We start from the raw sequence: 25,872 nt of genomic DNA on the forward strand, positions 1-25,872 counted from the left end.
TAAAGATTTTTGCTTCCAGCACTGTCTAAAACCCTTTTACGAGGTTAACGCAAGAACTACTTTTCCATTTAAGAAAACAATCGCCTCCATAGCGATTAATGATCTGCTGCTTGTACATGTGAGTTCCTGTTTATATAGCCAGGCTCGTTTTATCTACGGTCGGACGTTATCTGTACGGCCGGAACTTTCGCTACCGAGGTGTTTCCGGGCGGTATCATTTGGGGAGTCGGACTATTGAACCGTCCTTACCGTTTTTTTGGCTCTTAACCGCAAAATTGCGTAACACCATATTTTTGTAACTGCAGATGATTCGCGTTGACTGAAAGTAAAATGATGTCACCAAATATAGTCATCATGGTGTCATTAAAAACTAGTTTTGTACAGGTGCAACCGCTTAAGAGTACCGCGGTCGGACGGTGGTAACCAAGGTTACTTGAGGCTAGCGCCCCCACTAGCATTGAGTTTGACAGCTGAGAACAGTAAGGAGGGCTCGAAATGAAACCAACGTTGAACTAGTTAAAAAGTGTCGTATCGACCAATGATAGGTATTTTTCGTTGGGATATATGTTAAGCGCTCTCGCAGCATGAGGCGTCCTGTTACCTGTAATAACGATGTCTTTACTTTGTCGTAGCGTTTTAAGGAACAGTCGCCTTTCTCCTCTCAACGTACATCTGGCTCGAAACTTCCTGATCTGTAAACAAGCTGGTAGTCCCGCAAAGAAGACATGTTCAGTCTCGTCGTTCATCAACTTTCAAACAAGCTCTGCTCAATTGAGCGCCACTGCTACAGGAGCACATGTTTTATTCGGTGGAAACGGACGGACGGTGTGTTTCCATATTGGAGCCAATCTCACATTACCTGTGTGCTGCGCTCCAGCCCTGACACGATGTGGGCACTACTTCCACACCTCAGCCCCCAAGAAGGCCCTGCCTGCTCCCCTTATATTGATGGTTCTTAAACCTCTGCAGAAGCTTGCGGCTATACTACTGGGGAGGTAGGAAACTGTATTGTAATCATATTATCATAGACTTAAATTGGTTTAGACTCTTAAGTGCACACATTAAACAGCAGTCACATTTGTATCTATTGTTCTAGGCATATTGTTATGCATTGTGCTTATTGTACTATGTACTCTCCCAAAAGATGTTTAAATTTGATATTTCAGCTAAAAATAATGCACTGCTTTAATGAAGTGCTTTTCAATAATTAACTCAAATGAGCCACTAACACTTTGATAGCTCTTTTGAGAGTCAGGAGCAACACAGCTCATGAGCTGTTTAGTGGCAGAAGTCTTGGTTTAACTCAATATTTTAGTTTTCCCTTTGAGTGCTCACACAAAATGACTTGAGTTGTGCATAGCAGATGGCTGCGAGGATGTTTTATGCATGTGACTTTCTTTAGATGATTCATCTCAGTCTGCATTTCTACAATTCTAACTGAATTGTTGCTGATTTGTTCTTTTTTTCCTTTTATTTCTTTGCCAAAATCCAAACAATCCAAATGATTCTCTTCTTGTCAGTGAGGAGGAGGATACGCTGAAGCTAATGGTTTCCTTCTGTGTACAGGAGTATAAGGAAGTGGTGGGTGGGTCTACCAGACAACCGGCGGAAGCTTATGCGTGAATGGGTCCTGAAGCGCCGATGGTATCTGGCGGCGGGTACAGGTCTTGCCATGGTGATTGTAGCCCTTCTCCTCCTAACACACCTGGATGAGTCCCCAGTGACAGGACGGATTCGGCTTCTGGTGTTCAGCAGAGAGATGTACATGGAGCTGGCTGCTCTGACGTCAGAGGCGGTGAGAGAGGAGGGCAAAGACAGTGATGACTGTGGTTTGTTTTGCAGTATGTTTGTAGATAGACAATAGCTCATTTTACACACACCTTCAGAGGATTTGTGACGTCAGCACAGAAAGCAGTGGGTGCAAAGAAGATGACATGGGAATTGAGAAAATGCAATACAATGAGAGATATTCTTCCTCAAATATTTATGATTGTCTCTGTGCTTTAGCACATGGAGGAGTTTGCAGAGCTCCTGCTTCCGGTCACTGACCCCCGTCACCAGACGGTGGAGCAGCTGGTGCAGCTGCTAGCAGAAAGGAACAAGGACATACCTGAAGTGTCTGACGTTCCCTGGAGTGTTCACGTGGTGGATAGTCCGAACATCAACGCCTTTGTCCTGCCGGTGAGTAAAAGAAAAAATGTGGGGAAACTTTTCTTCTTGTATTTCAGTGTTGTCCACTTTTTGCATGCCCCTGTACACTCTCTGCAGAAGAAGCACATGGCTCAAGTGTGTATTGTGTTTTGCTTTATGTAGAACGGGAAAGTGTTCATGTTTACGGGGATGTTGGATGCTGTGGCAGATATTGACCAGCTCATTATTGTCCTGGGACATGAAATGGCACATGCTGTACTGGAACACTCTGTAAGTACATTGCTTCTGCTACTGATTCAGTCACGACATTATCACAATCTACTGATCATTAGATCACGCTATTATTCACTGTATTGCTTGACATGTCATGCGCTATAGAGCATATACTATTTGTAGCGGCGATTGTTTGTAAAACCAAACATCCTATAAGTTGAAACGTGCCACTACTGAACTGGGGTTGGGTTTTGTACGCAGGCAAAAAAGAAGTCTAATGTCCAATACCTGAAGATTGCGTTTTGACGGTTTATTTTTCCAGCTGGCAAGCAAATAATACAGATACAACTTTTCTTTGTCCTCTGCTGCTTCTCCTGCTATGGTAAAAAAACCATAGGCCCCACCCCAATCCTACCTGGTCCTATACCATTCCCTGTATTTATAGGGAATGGACCCACAGTTCTTCCTGTCCAACCCAAAACAAAGAAACAAAAAACAAACAACCATTAACCTACTCTGTAAATAACCCCCAAAATATAAAGTAACCCAAGAATAATTTGAACAAAATTCAAAGTAATGAACATAAGGTTTCTCCTGCCTCACTGCACAGTAACAGCTATTGTTTTTGGTCTAGCTGTGCGATACTCTTTTGATATTTACAGAGAAAAACAAAAAGAAAATCTCATGATGTGATTTCACTAAGTCAATGTGGTCCTCTGCGTAGGCTGTAGTGACATCTGGTGGCACAAACTGCGACGACCTGAATGCGTCCCCAACCTCCTGTCAAACTCGCACAAAAAAAAGGCTGGTCTCGAACTAACATGGCAGAGGGGCAAACACTCACAGTTTCTTTGGATACGAACTGCTCATTCTGTGGGGATGAAAACGTTAAGATTGCGCTTATTTTCTCGTGTCACATGATTCTACGCTAGCGCTAAGTTTTATTGGATTTCTGCCAATACATTGACAGAATGTTAAAGGCTACCCGCTGAAATTTGACATGACACTGTAGCGGTTCATTCCTGAGATAGAGGTGGTGCAGTATGTGATCTGCAGCAGACCTTGCTGAGCATGGGGATGAGTCACTGAAGACACCTCAAGTACAATAAATGTTCAAGAACAAACTTTAGTCATCCACAAGCCCTTGGGTATATAGAGGAAATTTTTCCCTTCCGGAAGTCCTCAGGTCTTTCTTACACAGGTAAGAGTTATTGAGAGTTTCAGAGTTATACACTGTCATCTCCTGATTATTCAGCGGCCCACTCTGTCTGAGGGGTACGATATTGGAAAAAGTGGCATCAGTTGCAGTGCTGTTGCATCAGCTGTTGATGAAAGACTCACTGACAGTCACCTCCAAGCACTCACTAATCCCATCTGCACTACGATGACCAAAGTCCTGCCGACAGAGAACACTTCCATGATTTATTAAATCTCCACAAACGGCTGTTTTCCTCCAGCTATGAAAGCCAATTTTTTTTTCTTGCCCTAAAAAAAAGTGTCTAATGGAGTTGTGCAAGTCTTAAAACATCCTCAGAGAAAATCCTTGAAAGAGATTTTAATTAGATGAAGGGAATGAGCATCGATGGGCTCGATATTATGCATTAAGTGTGCTGTATTGGACTGGCTGTTAAAACCTCTAAATTTATAACAGCGAAAACGTTTCACTAAAGTAGATGGGAACAATCAATATGTTCATGCTGCCTCATGCATTGCCCCAAAAAAACTTTTTAAACTGTGGTTTTGTCTCCCCCCCCGTTCCCTTTTATTTATAACCCAACTCTTTGCTTCCCCCTTTCGTTCCTTCTCTCCTTTCACCTTCCGACCCCCAGGCGGAACAGGCCAGTCTGTCTCATGTTGTGGACCTCCTGTCTCTTATTCTGGTGACAGCCATCTGGGCCATGTGTCCAGCGGACAGCCTGGCAGTGCTGGGGCAGTGGGCAAAGGACAAGCTCACAGAGGTGAGGCATTACTATTCATCCTTTGAGAATATACGGAGCTACAGACTATAAAAGCCACATCGAGTTTAATCAAATCAAATTTATTTATATAGCACATTTCATGTACAAAACAATTCAAAGTGCTTCACATAAAATAAAAGCATTGCAGCAGGGAGTGCAAGAAGCATTAAAAATACATAAAATAATATAAAGAGAAACAAATAAAATCATTTAAATGAATTTAAAAACAAGCAACAGTCCAGATAAGTTAAAAGATATTTCATGCATATACACATGAGAACAGAAATGTTTTTAACCTGGATTTAAAAATGTCTCCATTTGGTGAAAGTTTAATCTCCACTGGCAGTTTGTTCCACTTGTTTGCAGCATAACAGCTAAATGCTGCTTCTCCATGTTTAGTCTGGACTCTGGACTGGACCAGCTGACCTTAGTCCTTGGATCTAAGAGCTCTGCTGGCTTTATATTCTCTGAACAGATCACAGATTGTAAACCATCAGCAGGCTTTTAAAATCTATTCTGTAACTGACTGGAAGCCAGAGTAAAGATATTAAAACTGCTGTGATGTGTTCAGATCTCTTAGTCCGGGTTAAAACTCCAGCAGCAGCGTTCTGGATGAGCTGCAGATGTTTAATGCTCTTTTTGGGAAGTCCAGTTAAAAGAGCATTACAGTGATGGAGTCTACTGGAGATGAATGCATGGATGAGTTTCTCCTGGTCTGTTTGGGAGAGGAAACCTTTAATTCTGTTGATGTTTCTGAGGTGGTAAAAAGATGCCTTGGTGACAGCTTTGATGTGGCTGCTGAAAGTCAGATCTGAGTCTATCAACACTCCGAGGTTACCAACTTGGTCAGTGATTGTAAGGTCCCAAGATAATACGAGATAAGAAATCTTGCTCAGCACACGAAGAGTTTGAAACTGTCTTTACTGAAAGTGCGCTGAAATCTTGCCGATGTTTTGCTTTTATCTTCAAACTTTTTGTAATGTCTCCCTCTTTCTAACAGCTGATGTTCAACCGACCCTACAGTCGTAAACTGGAGGCTGAGGCAGATGAAGTCGGGTTGCAGTTAGCTGCAAAGGTACCAAGATCACCAGCTTGTCAGCATTTAAAAGGAATGAACTGATTTTGCACCAAAGGTTTGGTTTACTAATCAAGAAGAGTATTTTTCAGCCTGTGAAAAAGTAACTTTTTTCTGGAGGTGCTTTCAGGGGTTACAGTTTGTTTTTGGCCTGTTTTTCTTAGTGTTTTTTTTTTGAACAGTTTGTAATGTTAACATAGCCCCGATTACATCATTAGGTTGTTTTCATCCAACAAAGCAGAGACTGCACATTGTGTGAAATGGAGGTAATCACGTGCTACTGTAATGACCTCTTCTTCTTAAACTTCTCTCCTTGACCTTGATGAGCTACGTCACAACATAGAGGATAGATGTGATGGAGACTAAATACATTACAGCCATTCCAAATATACACGATGACATTTCCTCTCCTTTTTACAGAAGATGAGGAAAGAATCAGTAAAGCACCTTTTTAACATTCAGAAAAGGATCGTGGCCGCCACAGAATTACTTCTGCAGCTTTAGCTGGACCCAAGATTTTTAAGGCTCCTATTTTGGATATTTTGTCCGTCTCTCTGTATTTGAAATGCAACACTTATTTTTGCTCAAGGGTCCTTTTAACTGGAAACGTGGATATAGTCAATAGTTTTGCTCTTAAAAGGTTTCTGATTATTTTAAGATCAACGCTAAGATAACAACTAATGTTCACATCATGTAATCTGTCTGCGGGGCACCAGGGGGCACTGTCCTCAAAGTAAACCAAATCAAGAAATATATACTGTTTTCATTTCTACACAAGACAGAGGGGTGCCACATTATGTGTGTGTTTTTAATTTTGTGCAATGAGTTTTACGTGCGTGTCTTTCTCAGGCATGTGCTGATGTACGAGCGGGCCCTGTGTTCTGGCAGCAGCTGGAAATTGTTGATACACTTACAGGAGAGCCCACTTTGCCTGAATGGCTGTCCACACACCCATCGCACAGGAACAGATCCAGTCAGCTGGACCGCCTCATACCACAGGTATTCACTTGTTGTATAAGTAAATGCAGTATTTATACGTGTATTCATCTAAAGTACAAGCTAAAGTCTAAAGATCTTTAATGCCCTACACATGCCTGCTCTTTTTGGAGAAATAGTGTAGCTTTAAGAGCTGTTGGAAGGAGTCTTAATGGAACTAATGAAGTGTCAGGGGAGATATATATCCACCTGCAGACATGCAGAGGGGGCCCAAGAGGAAGGAGAGACTTGGGGGAGAGTGGAAAGGATGCAGGGTTTCAGGAAGACGGGAAAAAACATTTTGCTTTGCCAGGGTGTGGGTGCCAGCTGAAATAAATGGCTTGTAGGATTTGAACTGCGGACCCGAAAGAAAACAACCTTATCATTTTCAGCTCAATCTCACAGCCTGGCGCACTGTGCTGGCACTGTGGCAAGACAGTCAATGGTATCTTAAGGCTGAAGTCAACAACCTAAAAAACTCAAGAAGCAGTTATGATAGTGGGTTATATGAAAAATGTCAGCATCCTTCACAGAAGTGTGTTTGTGTCTGAGAGCGTTATTGTAGTTTGACTGTTGGTACGCTGTCAGGCGCTCCGAGCATTAAAACCGAACAGATGGGTAGACCACTAATTGTGTGTCTGGTGGCTATGTTGTTGACTATGTGGTCCGTGTATGAGCTCCTGAATTGCTTCATTCTTATGGTGGCGGACTGACCTCCAGCAGCAGTGGCTGTTGAGGCCAGGCTGTAGCCACGGGCAGTGAGATGATGCAGACTGCTGTTCGGGGTTTAATTGTTGAGCGTGGTTTGCAACTCCGTTTCTGGCATGATAATATAACAACCTCCTAACACCAAACTGTTTGATCCAGCATGGCCATGCAGATGAGCAAGCTAACAGCTGAGTTCAGTCAGGTGAAAGTGATGCATAATGGAATGTTTTTAACCTTGGAAGGAGGGACAACCCCAAGCTACTTAACCCTGACTCTTCTGGGGCCACTCCAACCTCCACAAGTGTGCTCATCATCCTTGAGCAAAGCAAATTAAGTCCACAGGTAGCACAAGAGAGAGAGAGAGAGAGCCTGTTGAGTGGCAAGCAAAGTGCATGTATGTGCGCGGGTTTGTAGGTGATTCTAAGTGGGAGATGGAGAGTGTATATTTAACTGCTGCAAAGTGATTGTGGTTAGATTCCATCAGCACTGTCTATTCTTCAGTTGGTGCTCCACTGTTTTTGCAGAGAGATATTTTATGGCAACTGTAGGGAGGTAGCATGTGCAGCTTTCTTAAGCTAAGTAAATAAAACAGTATGTTAGAGTTTGTTTATTTAGTGCAGCAGCCTGTTTGATTCAGAATCCTTTGACACTGTTGCAACTCCGTGTAACAGCAGCTATAAATCTGCAGCAGTCGTTGAGATGATGCTGTTTACAGAGGCGGGTGGTTTGGGATTTGCTAAAAGCCAAGGAAGTGGTGACAAGAAGACTGTCGTGAAAAGTGAAATTAGGACAATAAAATGTGTAACTATGAATTGGGGCGTGTGCCACAGGGAATATGCTGTCATGAAACAAAAACTGGGGGGTGTGATTTGTTATTGCAAACAATGGTGTGTATTGGTGTCAAATTGTAATGTGTTTAGTGAAAACAAGAAATGTAATATTTAACACTTTGACGTGCTTCTCCAAGCCTGTTTACCTCGTCCACTTCAAACTTTGCCAGAAAATGCTGAAGCCTTTGATGATGCTTAATTGTAAAAATGGTGCGTTCTCAATTTGCTTTGTTGCCCTGGCGACGTGGCAAACTTTGATGTCTCTCCGTGAAACAAGATTCTGTTGTTGAGGGAATAAACTCAGAAAGTCATGAAACTTGGCAAAGGAGGCAGGAGTGGTGGATACTGATATCTGATATGGGTCTCAGGACACGGTGTGGCAAAATGTCTTCATAGTGCCACTTATGAAATTACATTGATGTGGCCCCATCATGTGTTAAAATTGGAGCATATATGTAAGACCTACAGTTGATTTGCAATCAACAATCCAATTATGGCACGGCTTTTGCAATTAAGATTAGTTTTATTCTGCTCAACTCCACTCAGGGATTTCCTAAGACCTACATTAAATTTGGTCTGTCTAATGTAGTGACCCTTTATATGTTAATTTGTAAAGGATTTGAGATTTCATTAGAAAGACGTGTCCATGGCAGCATACCAAATATCTGTTTCTCTATGAAATGGGAAATTGGAGCTTGGACTTCCATTGTCTGAGCTGATCTCGACCTCACGTGTTTGATAAGCAACCCAGCGTGAAGAAATTTTCTGGCCGAGTAAATGCTCCAGTAGAATCCAAATTTACAAGACCGGTTCGACATATTATGTAAACATGCATTTGACACCGGTTACAGGAGGTGACATGTAGCTTCTTATCACCTGCAACGGCCGTGCATGGCCCTGACCTTAAGGCATATATGTGTCCTCTATAAAAACCGTGTGCCTGCATCCCACCCTGAAGTATGTATCGTCAATGCCTGCGGCTTTAATGTGAATACTTTTTGAAGAGTTACTTCAATGACTTAGTTTAGTTATATGTTTAAAGCACATTTGTCTACTTCTTCTCCTTTTGTGCAGGCTCTGCAGTTAAGAGAAAGTTGCGCTTGCCCTGCTCTGCCACCTACTGACCCTCGTGCCGTCTTCTTGGAGACTGTCCGTATTTTGCTGGAAAAAACGAAGGACCAGGCGGGAGCGGGGTCATAGAGGACACGCGAGCCTCGACCCGCCTCAGTTCCCACAGGGCGGCCTGCAGCGCTCTGCAGTTGTAGCTGCTCCCGTTCCCACTACTGCTGCAGGGGACGGAGACGAGCACTTTCAGCAAAGCACAAGCCAATAGGGGGGTTACAACCTCACAAACCTTTAACAAACTTGGCTGACTGTACTTACTGCACTTGGAGTATTTACCACAGCTGAGAGCTTATCCCTCTCGCCCATTAAAGGTTTGTCGAGATTGCACCACAATGGAAGGTGGGAGGCCATGTGAGTTAAGGTGGTTGAGATCGTGATAGAATGAGGGACAATTATGGTAAAAAGTAATCAGAACCAAAATGAGAATGTTATCCATGTGTAATGACTCCAAAAATGCTGCAATAGTTACATAACCTTGAGAAGGGAAATGCTGAATTAATTAGCCAAGCTTCCATACGTTATGAGATTAATATGTGCATTATTCATTGACACTCAGGAACAGGCGAGAGTAAGCACTTATGTGTGCATGTTAGAGGCTGTGTCCATAGCAGGATGAGGACATCTACATTCTCATTGTGACTACTGCATTCTCATGCAACACACACCTTATGCACTTTCTGCAGTTTTTAGCCTGAAGGACGTAATGGGGTAAATTTATATCGGGTTGTTTTAAAACACAGCCCTCTGCACAAGAATGCCAACATCAACCGTCAAGCTTTGGAAAGTCTTTCATGGGATTTAAAAAAAATCTTATTTAACAAGGTAAGACGACAGAGAGAACATTGATATTTTCAGCAGCAGCAGCCTGTGGGAGCAGTCACGAAGTGAGGGGCGGGGGGGAGTTATGGTTCAGATCTAATGGTAACCTTGTGTGTGTGCAGGCTTGCTAGAATAAAATAATGCACTTGGATACACCGTGAAATCAAACTTTACAACTGCGTTTTCACTGGTGATAAATCCTTTTTTTTATGTTTTGCTTTTTAGATGCAGGGCCTGTATCAAGGCAAGTTTATTTGTAGAGCACAAGGCAATTCAAAGTGTATCAGCTTACAAAACACGAGGGAAGTCCTCCACTCGCTGTGGAAGCTTCGTTGTTCGGACAGATAATTAAAGCCTTTGTCTGTATTAAATGTTGCTATCTGTGATTGGTTTTGTGCAACACAGTGCCACGAAAAGCTTGGGGAATATTCATTTTTGCATTCAGCAAAAACATGTCCTGTTTGATATTTTTATTAATAAAAAAACCCTGGGGGAGAAATAAAAAAATGATCCTTTTTTTTTTTCCATCTGCGAGGTCCAAATACCGACCCAGATCAAGGGCTCGCATTCAACAACAACAGAGACGAGGAGGGAAACGCAGTGTAGCATGTTCTGTGTGTGACATTATCGACTTGTGAGAGTCATTGTGTCAGAACGTCAAAGCCTTGTTGTCGTCACACCAGCTAATCAGAAACTGGTTAAAAGATAATGCTCTTTTGAAGTGTTAGTACGTGTTACTTGTGTACACAGTGTAAGCGGCGCGGCAGCACTACCGCCAGTTGTGGCTCCTGGAGTGTATCCTCACTTGCCTCTTGCGGCTGATCAGATAGATGTCAGTTTTTGGAAACCTCATAGTAAATGTTACATCAAGCGAGTCTAAACCAGATGAGAGCTGCTAGAACACATCAGTCAGCCTCAGCACAGTTCTGTTGTAACATGTGCCAACTGTTCTGTTACAAGTTCATGCACCTTGAATACAAAATCAGTTTTGTGGTATCTATGCCTATAAAGCAGCTCCAGAACGTGCTCCTTTTTTTTTACGATGCACTGCTGAACACTAGTGTCAAATAATACTGAGAAAGACGCACAGCTCAGAGTCATTGTAACGGAGACTTCCCATTTCCTGGTCACATTGTTGTGTGCACATTGTGGCAGATGGATGGAGCTTCCTCGCCACTCACAGAGAAATTGGAACATGAGCAGGCAACAGATGACACTCGCACCCAGAGGTAATTGTAATGAGTGTGATACAATACACACACTGCACTGGGTAATTGTAGCTTACTGCTGGAGTCTAAACAATACTGCGACAGAGGGCTTAATCAAGGAAAACAAAGAGACAGCAGTCAGATTGAAAGAGCAGAAATAGAAAACAGACAAAAACTAACTGTGGGGACCGACAGCACCAAAGAAAAGATTTTATTTCAAGTGTGATTTATATTCAGATCAGATGTTTGACTTGTACTGTTTGGCACGAAGGGAGGATGCAAAAGTCCTCATATACAGTTAGGTCCATATATATTTGGACAATTGACTCAGACTATTTCATGGGCAGGTGTGGGAAATTCCTTCATCATGTCATTATCAATTAAGCAGATAAAAGGCCTGGAGTTGATTTGAGGTGTGGTGCTTGCATTTGGAAGATTTTGCTGTGAACGGACAACATGTGGTCAACAGAGCTCTCCACGCAGGTAAATCAAACCTTTTCGAGAAATTGCTACAATATTAGGAGGGAAAAAATCGACAATTTGGTACATCCTGAGAAAGAGAGACAGCACTGGTGAACTCAGCCATGCAAAAAGACTCAGACGTCCATGGAAGACAACAGTGGTGGATAATTGTAGAATCATTTCCATGGTGAAGACAAACCCCTTCACAACAGCCAACCAAGTGAACAACACTTTCTTAGGAGGTAGGCGTATCAATATCCAAGTCTACTATAAAGAGAAGACTGCATGGAAGTAAGTACAGAGGGTTCACTGCAAGGTGCGACCCACTCATGAGCCTCAAGAGTAGAAAGGCTGGGTTGGACTTTGCTAAAAAAAAAAACATCTAAAAAAAGGCAGCACAGTTCTGGAAAAACATCCTTTAAACACATGAAACCAACGTCAACCTCTACCAGAATGATGGCAAGAAACAAGAATGGAGAAGGCGTGGAACAGCTCATGATCCAAAGCGTACCACATCATCTGTGAAACACAGCGGAGAGAGTGGGATGGCTTGGGCGTGCATGGCTGCCGGTGGCACTGGGAATGAATGAATTCTGAGGTGTTCAGAGACGTACTGTCTGCTCAAATCCAGCTCAATGCAGTCAAACTGATTGGGTGGCATTTCATAATACAGATGGACAATGGCCCAAAACATATAGCCAAAGCATCCCAGGAGTTTATTTAAGCAAAGAAGTGGAATACTCTCGAATGGCCTGATCTTAACCCAATTGAGAATGCATTTCACTTGTTGAAGACTAAACTGCAGACAGAAAGGCCCGCTGCATTAAAGGCCCAGCAGAGCATTAAAAAGGAGGAAACCCAAATGCTGGGTTTCCTCCTGATGTCCATGAGTTCAACACTTCAGGCTGTCATTTCAACCAAGTATTAGAAATTAACATTTTATTTTCAGTTTTTTAATTTGTCCAATTACTTTTGAGCCCCTGGAATGAAGGGGTTGTGTTTAAAAAAAAAAGAAAGAAAAAAAGAAAGAAAGAAAATGCTTTAGTTCCTCATATTTTTATGCAATCTTTTTGTTCAACCCACTGAATTAAAGCTGAAAGTCTGCACTTTCATTTAGAATTCATTGTGGTAATTTACAGAACCAAAATTAGAAAAAAGTTGTCTCCGTCAAAATATTTATGGACCTAACTGTATGTATTATCTGTGTTCCCATATATGGCCTTTAGCAAAAAGTAAAAAATGTCTATTTTGTGTCTTTAAATCCACTTCAAGTCTCAGATTGTTTTGTGTTTATATTTTCTTCCGCCCACTAGAGACATGAGACAGCTTCTGAGACCTCAGACGAACAGCTCACAGGTATTTTGAGGTATCGACAAGCAAAGAGCTGTGGAAAAAAACAGAAGGAGCAGTACACCCACACCAGAGAAAGCTTAATGCCCGATAGTCGGCAAACTCAAGATGCTGTTTCACCAACAAAAACACTCCCAGAGAGAGTCAGGCGGTGAAAGTACAACCCAACACATCTGCTGTGTAGGTGGCTGAATGATGTCCCAGAATGCAGCCTGGCTACCCTCTGACCTCCCCCTGGAGTGTTGCACGAAGTGGCCCATCCTCGGCTCAATTTTTTTTTTGGATCTGCCACGACAAACACACACACACACACACACACACACACACACACACACACACACACACAACAGCTGGCTGCAGTGTGCACAGGGAATATGGTGATGGAGCAGTGTGTGTGATTGTGGTAAAAGTTACCATGTCTTTCCGTTGCACATTAATTATACATGTGGCATGTGGGGGTCTGATTGAAATGAATATTTTACTGCTTTTAATCACTGCCATTGCCAGAGTGATGGAGCATCTGGCTACATTACCTGGGTAATTAAAGAAGCTGTTTCGCACGCGCACAGTCTCGGAGACAGAAGTACTCCGGAGGTTTACTAATGAGTCAAAATTAGATTTATAATGTTTTGAAGCAGTGAGGCCCACTGAAAGGTAAAGACTGCTCCTGCTTTGGTGCTTTTTTCTGATTTCTGATTAGCAAAAGGCTTTTTAAAACAGGCCAGTAGACGCCCCATGTGCTGTAGCATTTGTACATCGCCAGGGTGCTTGCTGCAGCTATTCTGACACCACATATTTAGTGTCTACGGTCACGCGGAGCCACTGGACTTAATGAAAAATGGAAACTGTTTTTGTATCCAAAGTGTTAAATGGCGGCAAAAGTTAATTGTCCTGATGAGCTTCATCCATCACTGTTCTGGATTAAGCCATTACTCCGCTGACGAGAAGTAGCCTTATGTTGTCAAATTGTGTGCATTTCTCCTACCAGGAGCCAAAATTTTATTTGAAGCAATCAGAGGCAAAACCATGGAGCCGGGGCTGTTCCTTTCTGGCTCAGTCTGGTGTCATTTATGTAGGCTGATAAGTGTTTTTTTCTTTCTTCCACATAAAAGCATTTCCTGTTGCAGCTTTAACACTTTCCAGCCTTGGAGGTCTCTGTACTCAGGCCAGCCTTTATCTGTAATTAAAATGCAACCCACCGCCATTCTTTGAAGATTGCCAAGCACGGCATAATCAATGAAGAGGCCACCTAGTGCGACTATGATAACAAGCACAGCATTGTTTTACTTAATTTTGCCCGCACTGAATTTGGTGGAGTTGAAGTGTGGAATCTTAAAAACAGGACCAGTCTCAGTGACTTAGGCTACGTTCAGACTGCAGGCCTTGATGCTCAATTCCGATTTTTTTGGGCAATCGGATTTTTTTGTGAGGTCGTTCACATTGCAATTAAATGCGACCTGTATGTGGCCTGCTGTGTGAACGGCTAACCGCCCCATACTATCCCGCATGCACAGAAGAGTGTACGATGACATCATACGCAGCGAGCGTGCCCAGTGTTTGCGGAAGTAAACATGGATGGTAAGAGTAGGAATGCATATATTGCGATTTTAAAGTTGTTGTCCAGCCGGAGCCAGCACATTAATCACGGCATAATTTGAAAGAGGATATTAAAAAGAAAAAGAGCTAGGCTTTTGGCCCTGGCCTTTTGTGGGGCAGTGGCATCGTCTATCCAAAGACACGTTTGGTTGCGTCGTCGTAGCCAGGAGTGGTGGGACTGTGATGTGAGCGGCTTTTCAGACGCGTAGGTCGGATAAATGCGCCCTGGCCGTTCAGACTGCAGTCGCATGGCAAAAGATCAGATACGTATCGGAATTAGGACCACATATCCAAGTGGCCTGGATCGGATTCTGTGCTGTTCAGACTGTCATGAAAAGATCAGATACAGGTCGCATAGGGCCAAAAAAATCGGATTTGGGTCACTTCAGTGTGCTGTCTGAATGTAGCCTTAAGGCTGATTCTTACTCGGCGCAACCTCGCTCTTACTAGCTGGTCGCAAATGGCGCAAACGGTCACGTGACCCAAAATTCCGCCACGCCCCCCTTCGCAAGCTAGAAAATCCTTGCGCGTCGCAAGGTCGCGCACACAAATTTTTTTCTGACTTCGCGCGCGCTCAACCGGAAACAGCTGACCAAGAAAAAGAAAAAATTAACACTGCAGAGACCGCGGTGACCGAGAGGATGCGCCTCTACAAACATCTGTACGACACGTCTATGAAGTTACACTGGGACAACGTTTGACAAAGTTCGTCTTGTTGCAAAGGACGAACATTCCACCTTCTCTTCTGTTTTTGCCACAGCCGCTTAGCTCTGAGATACATATACAGTTCTACACCCAGAGTAAATTCATTCCGCATCAGATGAGCCAGCCTCTGCTGACGTGACACCACAGGTGGCATTGTGTATGCTTTCTTCGTATGCTTTTCAGCTTGCTTCCTCAACAGTGACGCCCGCTGGTCTGGAGAGAACTGCAAATGTGACGCATACTCGGCGCAAACTGCGCTTATGAGCTGAAGGAACTGTGAAGGGGCTGGCGCTTTCGATGACGTCATTAATGGTTCTCGAGCCAGAACAGTTGCGCGTTTGCGCCGATACTGTCTAATATCCAGATTTGATCTGGTGGCAGTGAAAATGTGAGGCTTGCTAAAGTTTTTCAGATCTCTGATTGGGACCCAGGAACTAATCGGACGTCAGAATTTTCCCAACGTCTCTCAGATCCTTCAAGCATTTTAGATTGTTTTTTTTTTTTTTTGGCCTTCTGCTTGTGAAGCTTTAGCCGACTGAATTTTGGGAGGATTTTTCATTTGACCAGTAACCTCGATCTTAAGGGGCCAATGTGTGTAAATGCTGGAGCTAATATCTACCGGTGTCATACTGTGCCAGCCTGAGATAACTTTATATTGCAAATGTGAAAAAAAAAAAATCTGAAAAGAAAATCTTCCATTGAAAAAGATAAAGAAAATTCAGTTTTGTGAACAATCAATCTTTTTTTTTTTTTTTTTTTTTTTCACAATTTAGCTTCTGTTAGAACAACAGTGAACTGCAATCTTGGGGTCATCAAGGCCATCTCGATATTCTCTTTGAGCATGCGGGACAGGTCTTCCTCTCATGGCTCCTCGTCTCCTCCCCCTCTGTCTTATCATAATCTCTGCTCATGTGTATGTATTCATGGTTGAACTGGTAGAGTTTTTATTGTCTGGCTACTCTGATGCTATAAGAGATTAGGATGTGAACACAGTCCTTCATCTGACTGCATCGATCCCATCTCTGGCAGTGGAATCGCATTAATACTAACAACGTCAGGTACAAGGTTTGCCCCTCTCTCTCTGCTTTACATCTGCTTCTCTGTCAGTGTTGATTTAGATTTGAATAACCAGTTTTCTTTCTGGTCTTTCAATAAGGGAGGGGGGGAGAATTTAATAAGGAGAATGAGGATAGAAAGATTGCAGAAGCCGAGGGGCTCAGAGGATGTGGAGATCAGATGAAATTGTTTAAATCTGTCCTCCTCAGCTGCTTTGACACTAGTTGCTTTCAGTGTTGGAGTGCATATATCAAGCAACAACTCAGGGTAAGTGTATTAAGGTGGTGTTTTACAAGTTATTTCTGATGAATTTATATGAAAAATTAGCAGCCTGCAAATGCACTCAAGGACAAGCAGGAACTAAGGAAGATGATATATTGTTGAGAACTATCAAAACAAACTCAGAAAATACAGATTTAATTCTATATTTTTTTCCTTCTTATAATTACTGATTTGAAAAAAACCCACAATAAAAAACAACTTTTTTTTGGTTGGATTAGTTTAAGATCGTGTCGGATACTCTATTGGGAAAGTTTTTGGTCTGATGTAAGAAGGAAAAAAGAAAACAAAAACAAACAAACAAATAAATAAATAAAGCAGCATACACCCATCTCCAGTGTGCAGCAACGCATTATGCCCTTCCTCTCAGTTCCTCTGTGATCCCTGTGAAACCATGAAAACAACATAGCAGAGTAGAATTCAGACCAAAACACTGTCAGTCAATGTCAGCCAAATTCAGCAAACTGTGACGGACCCTGTTGTGCATTTAGACCTAAAGTAAAGCACAACTAGCAAGCACAGCAGGTGCATTTTGATGACTTTGGCAGGACACGTTCAGCACAGATGCTGCTAACTTTCCCTTCCATTCATCCACACGGTGCACGGCCAACTCTTTTATGTTAGATTTGGATGAGCCAAGCTCATGGGTGCCCCATTTCCAAGATGAGCCTGCCACTTTGTTGTGTTTAGTCACGTAGCTTCATTTCAAGCAAAAGAGATTCTGTCTCTAGCTTCAGTTTAGAAAAGACAAACAGAACTAATGACGTGAGTCCACTAAAAATATCTTCTATATGCTCAGAGTTTTTGGTCTGAGCACTTGATGTTGGTTTGATGTTTCATTCCAGTTTGTTCACAAGGTATTCTGTTCATTGTAGTTAGCCTTACAAACAAAACACAGGAACAAAGGAAAAGAAGAAACCTGAAAACACAACAACAAAAAAGAAGACATTTTCAGAAAACACAACACTTCAGACACACATTTGCATAAAAACAATGAACACAAAAACACTTTACAAAACTTATTTACACTTTTTTTTATACGAATAGTTTATCAGTAATAGCTAGATATTATACAGGTGAATCCAGCCTGGCATATTGTGCTCTTTAACACGCATCACACAGTCCAGCTGTTTGCCAAACTCACTCGGGTCATTTAAATAATCATTCATTCTAACTGTCGCTTGGTGGAAAACCAAAACTTGCTTTTACGAAAAAAATCAAGGGGATCTGACATAATGTACAAAAATTTCGGCCTTCAATGGTTATTTGTATTTGTCTCGACTATGACTGTTTATAGCCTGGCGACGCCATCCTACGTGCTTCCGCCCAAAGATTTTGGCTCCACACATAGTCTGGCCAAATCCCCCTACCTCGGTTCGCTCAGTGTTTTGCCAATCAGCAAACAGTTGCGAGTGGTGACGCAGAACTCACGCGCGGAGTCCATTGTAGTCCATATAATTGTAGTTCAACCGCAGCGGAAATAAACATGGCGACGGAAGAACGCTAGAAGCTATCCATGAAGTTGTCTCAACTCTGGAGAGCATTACACAATTTAAACAAGAGCAAGAGGAATGCCTCGTCAATTTTGTTAGTGGCAAGGATGTCGTAGCTCTCCTTCCAACTGGCTTTGGGAAAAGTTTGATTTATCAAATGGTACCGGTATAATGAAAGCGGATGTGGGAAGCGTGATTCGCGAGCTAGAGCCTCGCGAGAGTAAGCATGAACCTCGGTGCATAACCTACGTCCTTTCTAAACATTACTGATTGGTTAAGGGAACTCCAATGAATTTAAGTTGCTGAGTAAGGTCCCACCCTCCATGGAAACGGATTCCTCTTGGGTTTTCCCAGACTGTTTGACAGAGTCAACAGTCGGCTTTCGCCCAGGCTAGACTGTTTAGACTTGCTCTCCAAAAAAAACCCTCTCCACAATAAAAGCTTTAGCCATGTGGGGAAAAAACAGCAGTGTGTTGTGAAATGTGAGTAAATAATTACATTTCTTTCTGGGATTTTTTTTTGCTATTATTTTGACTACAATTGGAGTTATTGCGTCATTAGTCAATGTTAAACGAAAAAACGAAGTAGTTATTGATGAAACGCTTCTAAAAACCTTGTGTACAATTGATCTTCCACCTTGGACACCGGGAGGCAGCAGAGAGGACGACCCACTGAAGCTTGAGGCCACGCAGGAGAACGAACTCAGACAAACTGTGGGTATGCTTCAGTTTGTATTACAACTTTATGAATAATATTCTTCTTTTTTAAAGGAAAAACGAGTGGAAGAAACTAAAGCAGTTAAATAGATAAAACATGCAAGTTGTTTGGCTGTTTATGGAGCTCAACAGGCCAATATTTAGTATGATATTGACCGACCTTTATTGAGCCATAACTAACTTCAAGGTACTTAAATGACATGGAGAGACATACTGAGAACAGAGTTAAACTAAAACGCATTACAAGGTTTATTATGCAACAAAAATATCTAACAAAGTGTCAAACATGCAAACATGGATTACATGAAAAACGTTCATGGCCATAAAATGGGGAATAATTGTTGTTATAGTGAGCCAGATATCTTTTATTTGTCAGGCCCAAACTTGTCACAAGTTAAAGTTAGTTAAACTTACAATCTGGCTTGCTAATCAATGCTTTTCATGAGTATGAACAAGAAAGATACAGTGTGATCTGACTGGCTCATTTGGTGGTAACTCAGGAAAATGTAACTGAGTGCATTACTGCCTGTGTGATAGTACAGTATGTGCATCCACCTGCTTACAGCTACTTACAAGGGATATACTGAAGGATTAGGAAAGGAATAAATTAGAATAAACTCACATTAATCCTTGTACGTTTGTCCCTGCAACGTTTGTTTTAAATTTGACATCCTAATTCCTTCTTACTGCTGGAGGGAACCAGCATAAGATCTTAGGAAACCCAAAGCCACTACATGCTGTTAGCCCGACGTTCAGAAAATAGACTTTGTGCCAAAATCTTAGTGACTGGAAATAATGACATGGTTTCTGTTGGTACGAGTCCAGCCTAATTCTGTGGGCTGTATATGTTTAATGAGTAACTTTGATGGCTGGGTCTTGGAAATTCTAAAAGAAACCCCCATTGAGCCCTTGTTAAACCAAAGCATCGGCTCATATTACACCTCGAAGTCCTACAGACCTGCCAAGAAAATGAGGTTCCGCTGTGTGCTGCACGGTGTGTGTCTGTTCTGGTAGACATTCAGATGGGGGTGGTGGGCAGATGGGGTTAAAAAATACTGTTCGGGGGGTTAGGGTCATATTATTTTCTGCCACATATCTTCTTAGTTCACTTCTCCTTCAGTCGTCCTCTCGGAATACCCCATCTAACCATACATCCATCCATCCTAAACAGTGCTGTCTATTTGCTGTCTCGTTGCCATGGTTTCCATTATTTCTCTTGCTTGCTCTGGTTTGAAGGACAAAGTACTGTTGATAGGTTGTATTTACAGAGGATGGGAAAGAGAATGACTATAAATTTTAGGAAACTGAACGTGTTTGTGTGTGTGTGTGTGTTTATATTTTTATGCTTTACTTTTACTTTTCCGTCACAGGTTGTTAAAGGTAATTTCTCACACACGCAGACAAACGCACTCACACACAAGTTGGGGTCTTCGATCCACATCCCTGGGCTTCTAGGTAAGATAGAAAGACAGCTCTACACCAACACCTCCCTTGGGGTCAGTTGTTAAGCTCTAGCAGGCCTTATCTTTTAACTGATCAATAAGCAGGTGGTACAGCACTCCCTCTATTCTCTATGGTATAGGCTGCAGCTACACGGGACTGCGCCAAACCAAGTCATCCTGCATCAGGCCTATGTTTTGCTCAGTGACTGTGCTGCACACCATACACGCCAAGCAATACAGAAAAAGAAATTTGCTCAGAAATCTATAACCTGCAAAGGCACATGCATGTACACATGACGGCCTTTGTGAGTTTTCTTCCACTGTACTCGTGTAAAGTCTTCAGGCTTTCCAAAATAAGGCTAAAGCCGCAGACTTTATTTAGCTGACCTGGTTGGAGAGTGAGGACGAGTCACCGCAAATGAGTGGGGAGAAAGATGGTCATGTGTTATGTGGGAAAACAGAAATGATAGAATGAAGAGAGCGCAGGAAAGAGAGCTTAAACTCAATCCTTTTGCCACCACATGCCTCATCCCCTCTGCTGTGTGATTCTCTCACCTGCTCTCTTACTGTAAGATTTATTAGGGCCTTCCTTAACAACTAATAAGGGTCTTTAGCCCCTTTCACACTGAGACCCGCTACCTTAGCGGGTCCAAATTGCACCTTCGACCTAGCCTGGCTGACGCGTCCACAATCTCGATGAGATGGTGGTCTGGGAACTAGGTGTGCATTTTCTCGTATTTGAGGCGTGGTTTACGAATGCCAAGAGCCGTTTATTGGGCGCTACGAATGTCTATCAAATGGCGTCTGGTTCTTCCCATGCTGCTTTGCGCACGATTCATAGCCAATTGTATCACTTATACCAGATGACGACAGAAATTCGACGAGGAAGAAGAAGAAAAAAAAAGTAAAATAAAAGTAAACTTAAGCTCTAAGCTACTTAAAGTGATGGTTCGGAGTAGATTCACCCTAGGGTCATTTGAACCGTGACATCCAGCCAAGTTTTTCCGAAATTGGCTCAACATCAGCCGAGTTACCGAGTTATCCCGAATAGCTTAGTACAAGCGCTAATGGACTCTGGCAGTATCTCCAAAATTACCACACTAAAATCACATGCCATGACACCAAACTTCTACAGTAGTACAAATATGGTCTGTACTCACAAAACGATGCATTTGGAAGTTTGAAAATAGTCCAGGAGTTTATTATTATCAACACAAGCCTAATAGCTTCTCTGCTGCTAAAGCTGCGTCGACGTCACTTCCTTGATCTGGGAGCTTCAAAGTAAGATGAGGGTTGATCTACTACTGTAGACAACAAAGTATATGCTATATTCTACATGAATTTTTATGTTGTAGAGTTGTGAATTTATTTTATCAATGGAGAAATTGAGCAGCCTTGCTTTGTTGTCTACAGTAGTAGATCAACCCTCATCTTACTTTGAAGCTCCCAGATCAAGGAAGTGACGTCGACGCAGCTTTAGCAGCAGAGAAGCTATTAGGCTTGTGTTGATAATAATAAACTCCTGGACTATGTACAAACTTCCAAATGCATCGTTTTGTGAGTACAGACCATATTTGTACTACTGTAGAAGTTTGGTGTCATGGCATGTGATTTTAGTGTGGTAATTTTGGAGATACTGCCAGAGTCCATTAGCGCTTGTACTAAGCTATTCGGGATAACTCGGTAACTCGGCTGATGTTGAGCCAATTTCGGAAAAACTTGGCTGGATGTCACGGTTCAAATGACCCTAGGGTGAATCTACTCCGAACCATCACTTTAAGTAGCTTAGAGCGCAAGTTTACTTTTATTTTACTTTTTTTTCTTCTTCTTCCTCGTCGAATTTCTGTCGTCATCTGGTATAAGTGATACAATTGGCTATGAATCGTGCGCAAAGCAGCATGGGAAGAACCAGACGCTTTAGCAGCAGAGAAGCTATTAGGCTTGTGTTGATAATAATAAACTCCTGGACTATGTACAAACTTCCAAATGCATCGTTTTGTAAGTACAGACCATATTTGTACTACTGTAGAAGTTTGGTGTCATGGCATGTGATTTTAGTGTGGTAATTTTGGAGATACTGCCAGGCAGTGGCGGAACTAGACTTTTTTTCTTGGGGTAGCAATGGGGTGGCCAAGTGTTTTTCAGGGGGTCAATGGTTTACACCACACACAAATAAGTTTATGCGCTAACAGTAATGTGGCACCAGAAGAACATCAAACCATCTGTTAGTAATTGAGTAATGTATATCTGTTTATTATCATTGTATTATTATTATTATTTATTCCTATATGGAGTTACGCATGTTGTTCTCTTGTCTTGTGTTCTTCTTTGATATGTCATGACTTGTGATCATTTTTGTCTTATACTATAATATATATATATATATATATATATATATAAATACATATATACACACACACACAATTTCTAGGGACTACAGATGAAAGATGTGAAGTGATTATTTCTGGTGCCTTTACAAGTTAATTAATGTGTATTGATCTTTCTTATATAAACCTATAAACAGTAATTTCAATTTGCAATAATGTTTAAGTAGCCACGTACGCAGACAGAAGATGCCATTTTGAGTGCAATTTTTTGTTTATTTATGTACAAAATGAATATGGTTCATTTACCAACACCCTGATACCATTGACAGAAACTAAAATGCACATAATAACTGAGTCACACAGTTACTCAGACACTGGGTCTGTTACACAGTTACTCTCACACACAGGTAGTCAGTTGTTCACACAGTCAGCAGTCCCTCAATTGTCAGCAAAAAAACAAACAAAAAACCCAAAACCAAAACAACAATTTGACATGACATACAAAGACTGACAAGGTTTTAACTAAGTAAAACATACTACACAGGTAAGTAGGACACAGTGCAGAGCATGGCCATAACCAGAGACAAACAATACCCATCTTAGCTTCAACAAAGCATAGATCTTCTACCTTCTAGGGTTTTAACTAAACAGAACATACTGCATATGTAAGTAGGACACAGGGCAGAGCATGGCCATAACCAGATACTGTCTAGTGACATTGCAATCTTTTCGATGTAAGTTTCAATGATAACTTTGCTGTGGATCAAATCACTGTCTGCCGCCCTGAGGCTTCCACATGTAGGGTACTAACTAGGCTACATCTTGGTCGTGAATTATCTAGGCATTTCATGACATGGGCAAACAGTTTTGATCAAAGTTTTGATTGGTTTCATAAATCATAATGTTCTAAACACAAAATAAAGAATATTTTTCGTGACGGACCAGCTTCTAGCCCTTCGTGAAAGGCTACAATTTAATGTATTTGGGGTGTCAAGAAAACGTAGCCTATGCGAGTCTAAAACCCATATGTCAAGAAAACGTAGCCTATGCGAGTCTAAAACCCATATGTCAAGAAAACGTAGCCTATGCTACACGAGTCTGAAACCCATCAATTTCACCCACCTACAACTGTCTACTTACAGGCTGGCTTTTAACCCTTTGTGAAAAGCTAGAATTTAATGTATTTGGGCTGTCAAGAAAACGTAGCCTATGCTATACGAGTCAATTTACTGTACAGAAAACTCGTTGCCAGTGCTACTACTTGTCCTTATCTTTCTGATTTATGAAACAAACATCGATTGACCAGAAGATCCATTTGACTGATCTTATTGAACTTATTTTAGGAATAAACTGTGGTCGTGTAGCCTAGGCCTATTACTCACTGTCGATATAGGTCCGTCTTGACATCCAGAATAAAATCCATCCCAAATATGACTGAGTGTAGTAATAGAGAATCTGTGGTATTTCACAAGGAGTGCGTAGCCTTTTCTGTTTCACTCAGTGGCTCCTTCTTCTTCTTTGTCATAGACACCCGTTATGTAGGGGATGTGGATTGCAGCGCATGCATTGCGCCATCTACTGTACAGGAGGAAACTCGCAGTCACCGACTTCAATTTAACTGGCTTTTTGCGGTGCGGTAACATGTCAATCATCTGGGGGGGCACTTGGGGTAGCCAATCAGATTTCAAGGGGGTCAAATGCCCCCGTAGCCACCCCTGTAGCTCCGCCCCTGCTGCCAGGGTCTATTAGCGCTTTTACTAAGCTATTCGGGATAACTCAGTAACTCAGCTGATGTTCAGCCAATATCGGAAAAACTTCGGGTGGGCTACTTGGCTGGATGTCACGGTTCAAATGACCCTAGGGTGAATCTACTCCGAAACACTTTCTAAGGCTGCATCGAACGGTAATGTTGTGTCCGCTGCCATGTTGGATTAACACTCTACAAGCTTCGGTGTAGCGCATAGACGTCGTCATCGTCTTGCTGCCCCCCCCGTTCTGTGATTGGTTCCCAAACTCAGGCAAAAATAAGGGCGGTGGTTTCCAGGCTGACTTTGCAGTGAGAATGAAATCGAGCGCAAAGCAGCATGGGAATTCCCAGGCTACCTTCGACCCGCGTCGAGCAATGTGAACGCTTGGCGTGTTAGGTGACCCGTGTCGCCTGAAGCCGAGTTCAAGAGGCGTGGCCTAGTGGCAGAGCGTCACCACAGGCCTTTTACATACAGCCGTTTCGCTTCCTATTCGCCCCATTATACAAAATTTGGCTGCAGTTCAGTTGATTTTGTCTGGGGGCGCTGGCGAGCGAGTGCAGAATGAGATTGGCCATAGGGCTGGCGCTAATAACTCAAAAAATGCCCCCGCTAGCGGCTGAAACCTGAAAATCTTACTGTGATTTCTGACAGAGGGATGTGGATTTATATCAAAAGTACAATAACCTGGGAGTTATATCTTTCTGTTTTCTTACAGATCTGGCATTTGGGAGTCAGTCTCCGCTAGCATCTAGCTAACGGAATCTGAAGAACGCACGGCTGATTACGACCGGCAGCTTTATGGCACTCGTCTACTGTGCCAGAGTGCTAACCTGGTGCTGCTAACAACAACCAAAGCTAAACCAGAGGCTAGTTCTAAGCCAAAAGGGGGTGCGCTCTTAAGGAGGATCCTGAATGAACATTAGCTTCCCGTGCAACCGACCAATCTACAACTGCCAACTGCTCACAATAGAAACTCTCTGGCGCTAGGACTGACCATGCCGTAAAGTGATGCCACATGCGTGCCACATGATTCGGAGCTTGTTAGAGGTTGGGGGAGGGACCTGAAAGTTGTATCAGTTCGAATTTTCCGACTTTAGACTCGCAATTTTGAAAACCTGCCGACTGCAGCTTTAATAAATCCCCAGATCATAGCTTGGTTGGTCCGGGCTTCTATTTCAACACAGCTCTGCCTAATCTCAATCTACCCCCCCCTTCTTCCCCTTACTCTCGCCGCATCCTGTTTCTGTATTTCATTCACCACACTGAAAGTATCTCATAAACTTCTGGAGGAAGGCTAATACCAGGTTGTTATGATCTTGACAATTTACATGAACATAAACAAAAGTATATTTCATATGAACAGGAATGTTGGGAGAAGAAATCCTGATTAAGCCATGTTGAGATTTAGTATAATAATTGCTCTCACAGTGTAACTGTGTAAGCAGATTTATACCCCTGAAACAGCCCCTGAAACCCCAGTACTAGATGTATACGCACACAATAAACTGCTTCTTAAAAATCTGATACCTGCGTTTGGATTTCCTACGGTTTGCAAGATGATGCTGTGGTGTGTCTGCATGTCATACTTTAGTCAGTCTCTTTGGCCTACTTAGACATAATGTAAGTAGCACACTGA

The 25,872-nt window shown here is 42.3% G+C and overlaps 1 protein-coding gene across 1 annotated transcript; it reads left to right on the forward strand.

Annotated features, from left to right (window-relative positions):
* The first annotated feature begins 213 nt into the window (after positions 1-213).
* On the forward strand, positions 214-10,355 carry oma1 (OMA1 zinc metallopeptidase). Its single transcript, XM_075484617.1, has 8 exons — positions 214-995; positions 1,567-1,795; positions 2,008-2,181; positions 2,314-2,421; positions 4,194-4,322; positions 5,323-5,397; positions 6,247-6,396; positions 8,985-10,355. Exons 1-8 carry the CDS (start codon positions 613-615, stop codon positions 9,108-9,110), a joined length of 1,374 nt encoding a protein of 457 aa, XP_075340732.1. The 5' UTR covers positions 214-612; the 3' UTR covers positions 9,111-10,355.
* Positions 10,356-25,872: the final 15,517 nt, after the last annotated feature.

Source organism: Odontesthes bonariensis, chromosome 15 (genome assembly GCF_027942865.1).
Source record: "Odontesthes bonariensis isolate fOdoBon6 chromosome 15, fOdoBon6.hap1, whole genome shotgun sequence".
Taxonomy (NCBI): domain Eukaryota; kingdom Metazoa; phylum Chordata; class Actinopteri; order Atheriniformes; family Atherinopsidae; genus Odontesthes; species Odontesthes bonariensis.

Excerpts from the sequence above, each read along its gene's own strand:
- oma1 (XM_075484617.1), top strand. The coding sequence starts at position 613 with ATGTCTTTACTTTGTCGTAGCGTTTTAAGGAACAGTCGCCTTTCTCCT. Across the intron at positions 996-1,566 it reads GCGGCTATACTACTGGGGAG|GAGTATAAGGAAGTGGTGGG; the intron begins GTAGGAAACTGT and ends TTCTGTGTACAG. Across the intron at positions 2,422-4,193 it reads ATGCTGTACTGGAACACTCT|GCGGAACAGGCCAGTCTGTC; the intron begins GTAAGTACATTG and ends TCCGACCCCCAG.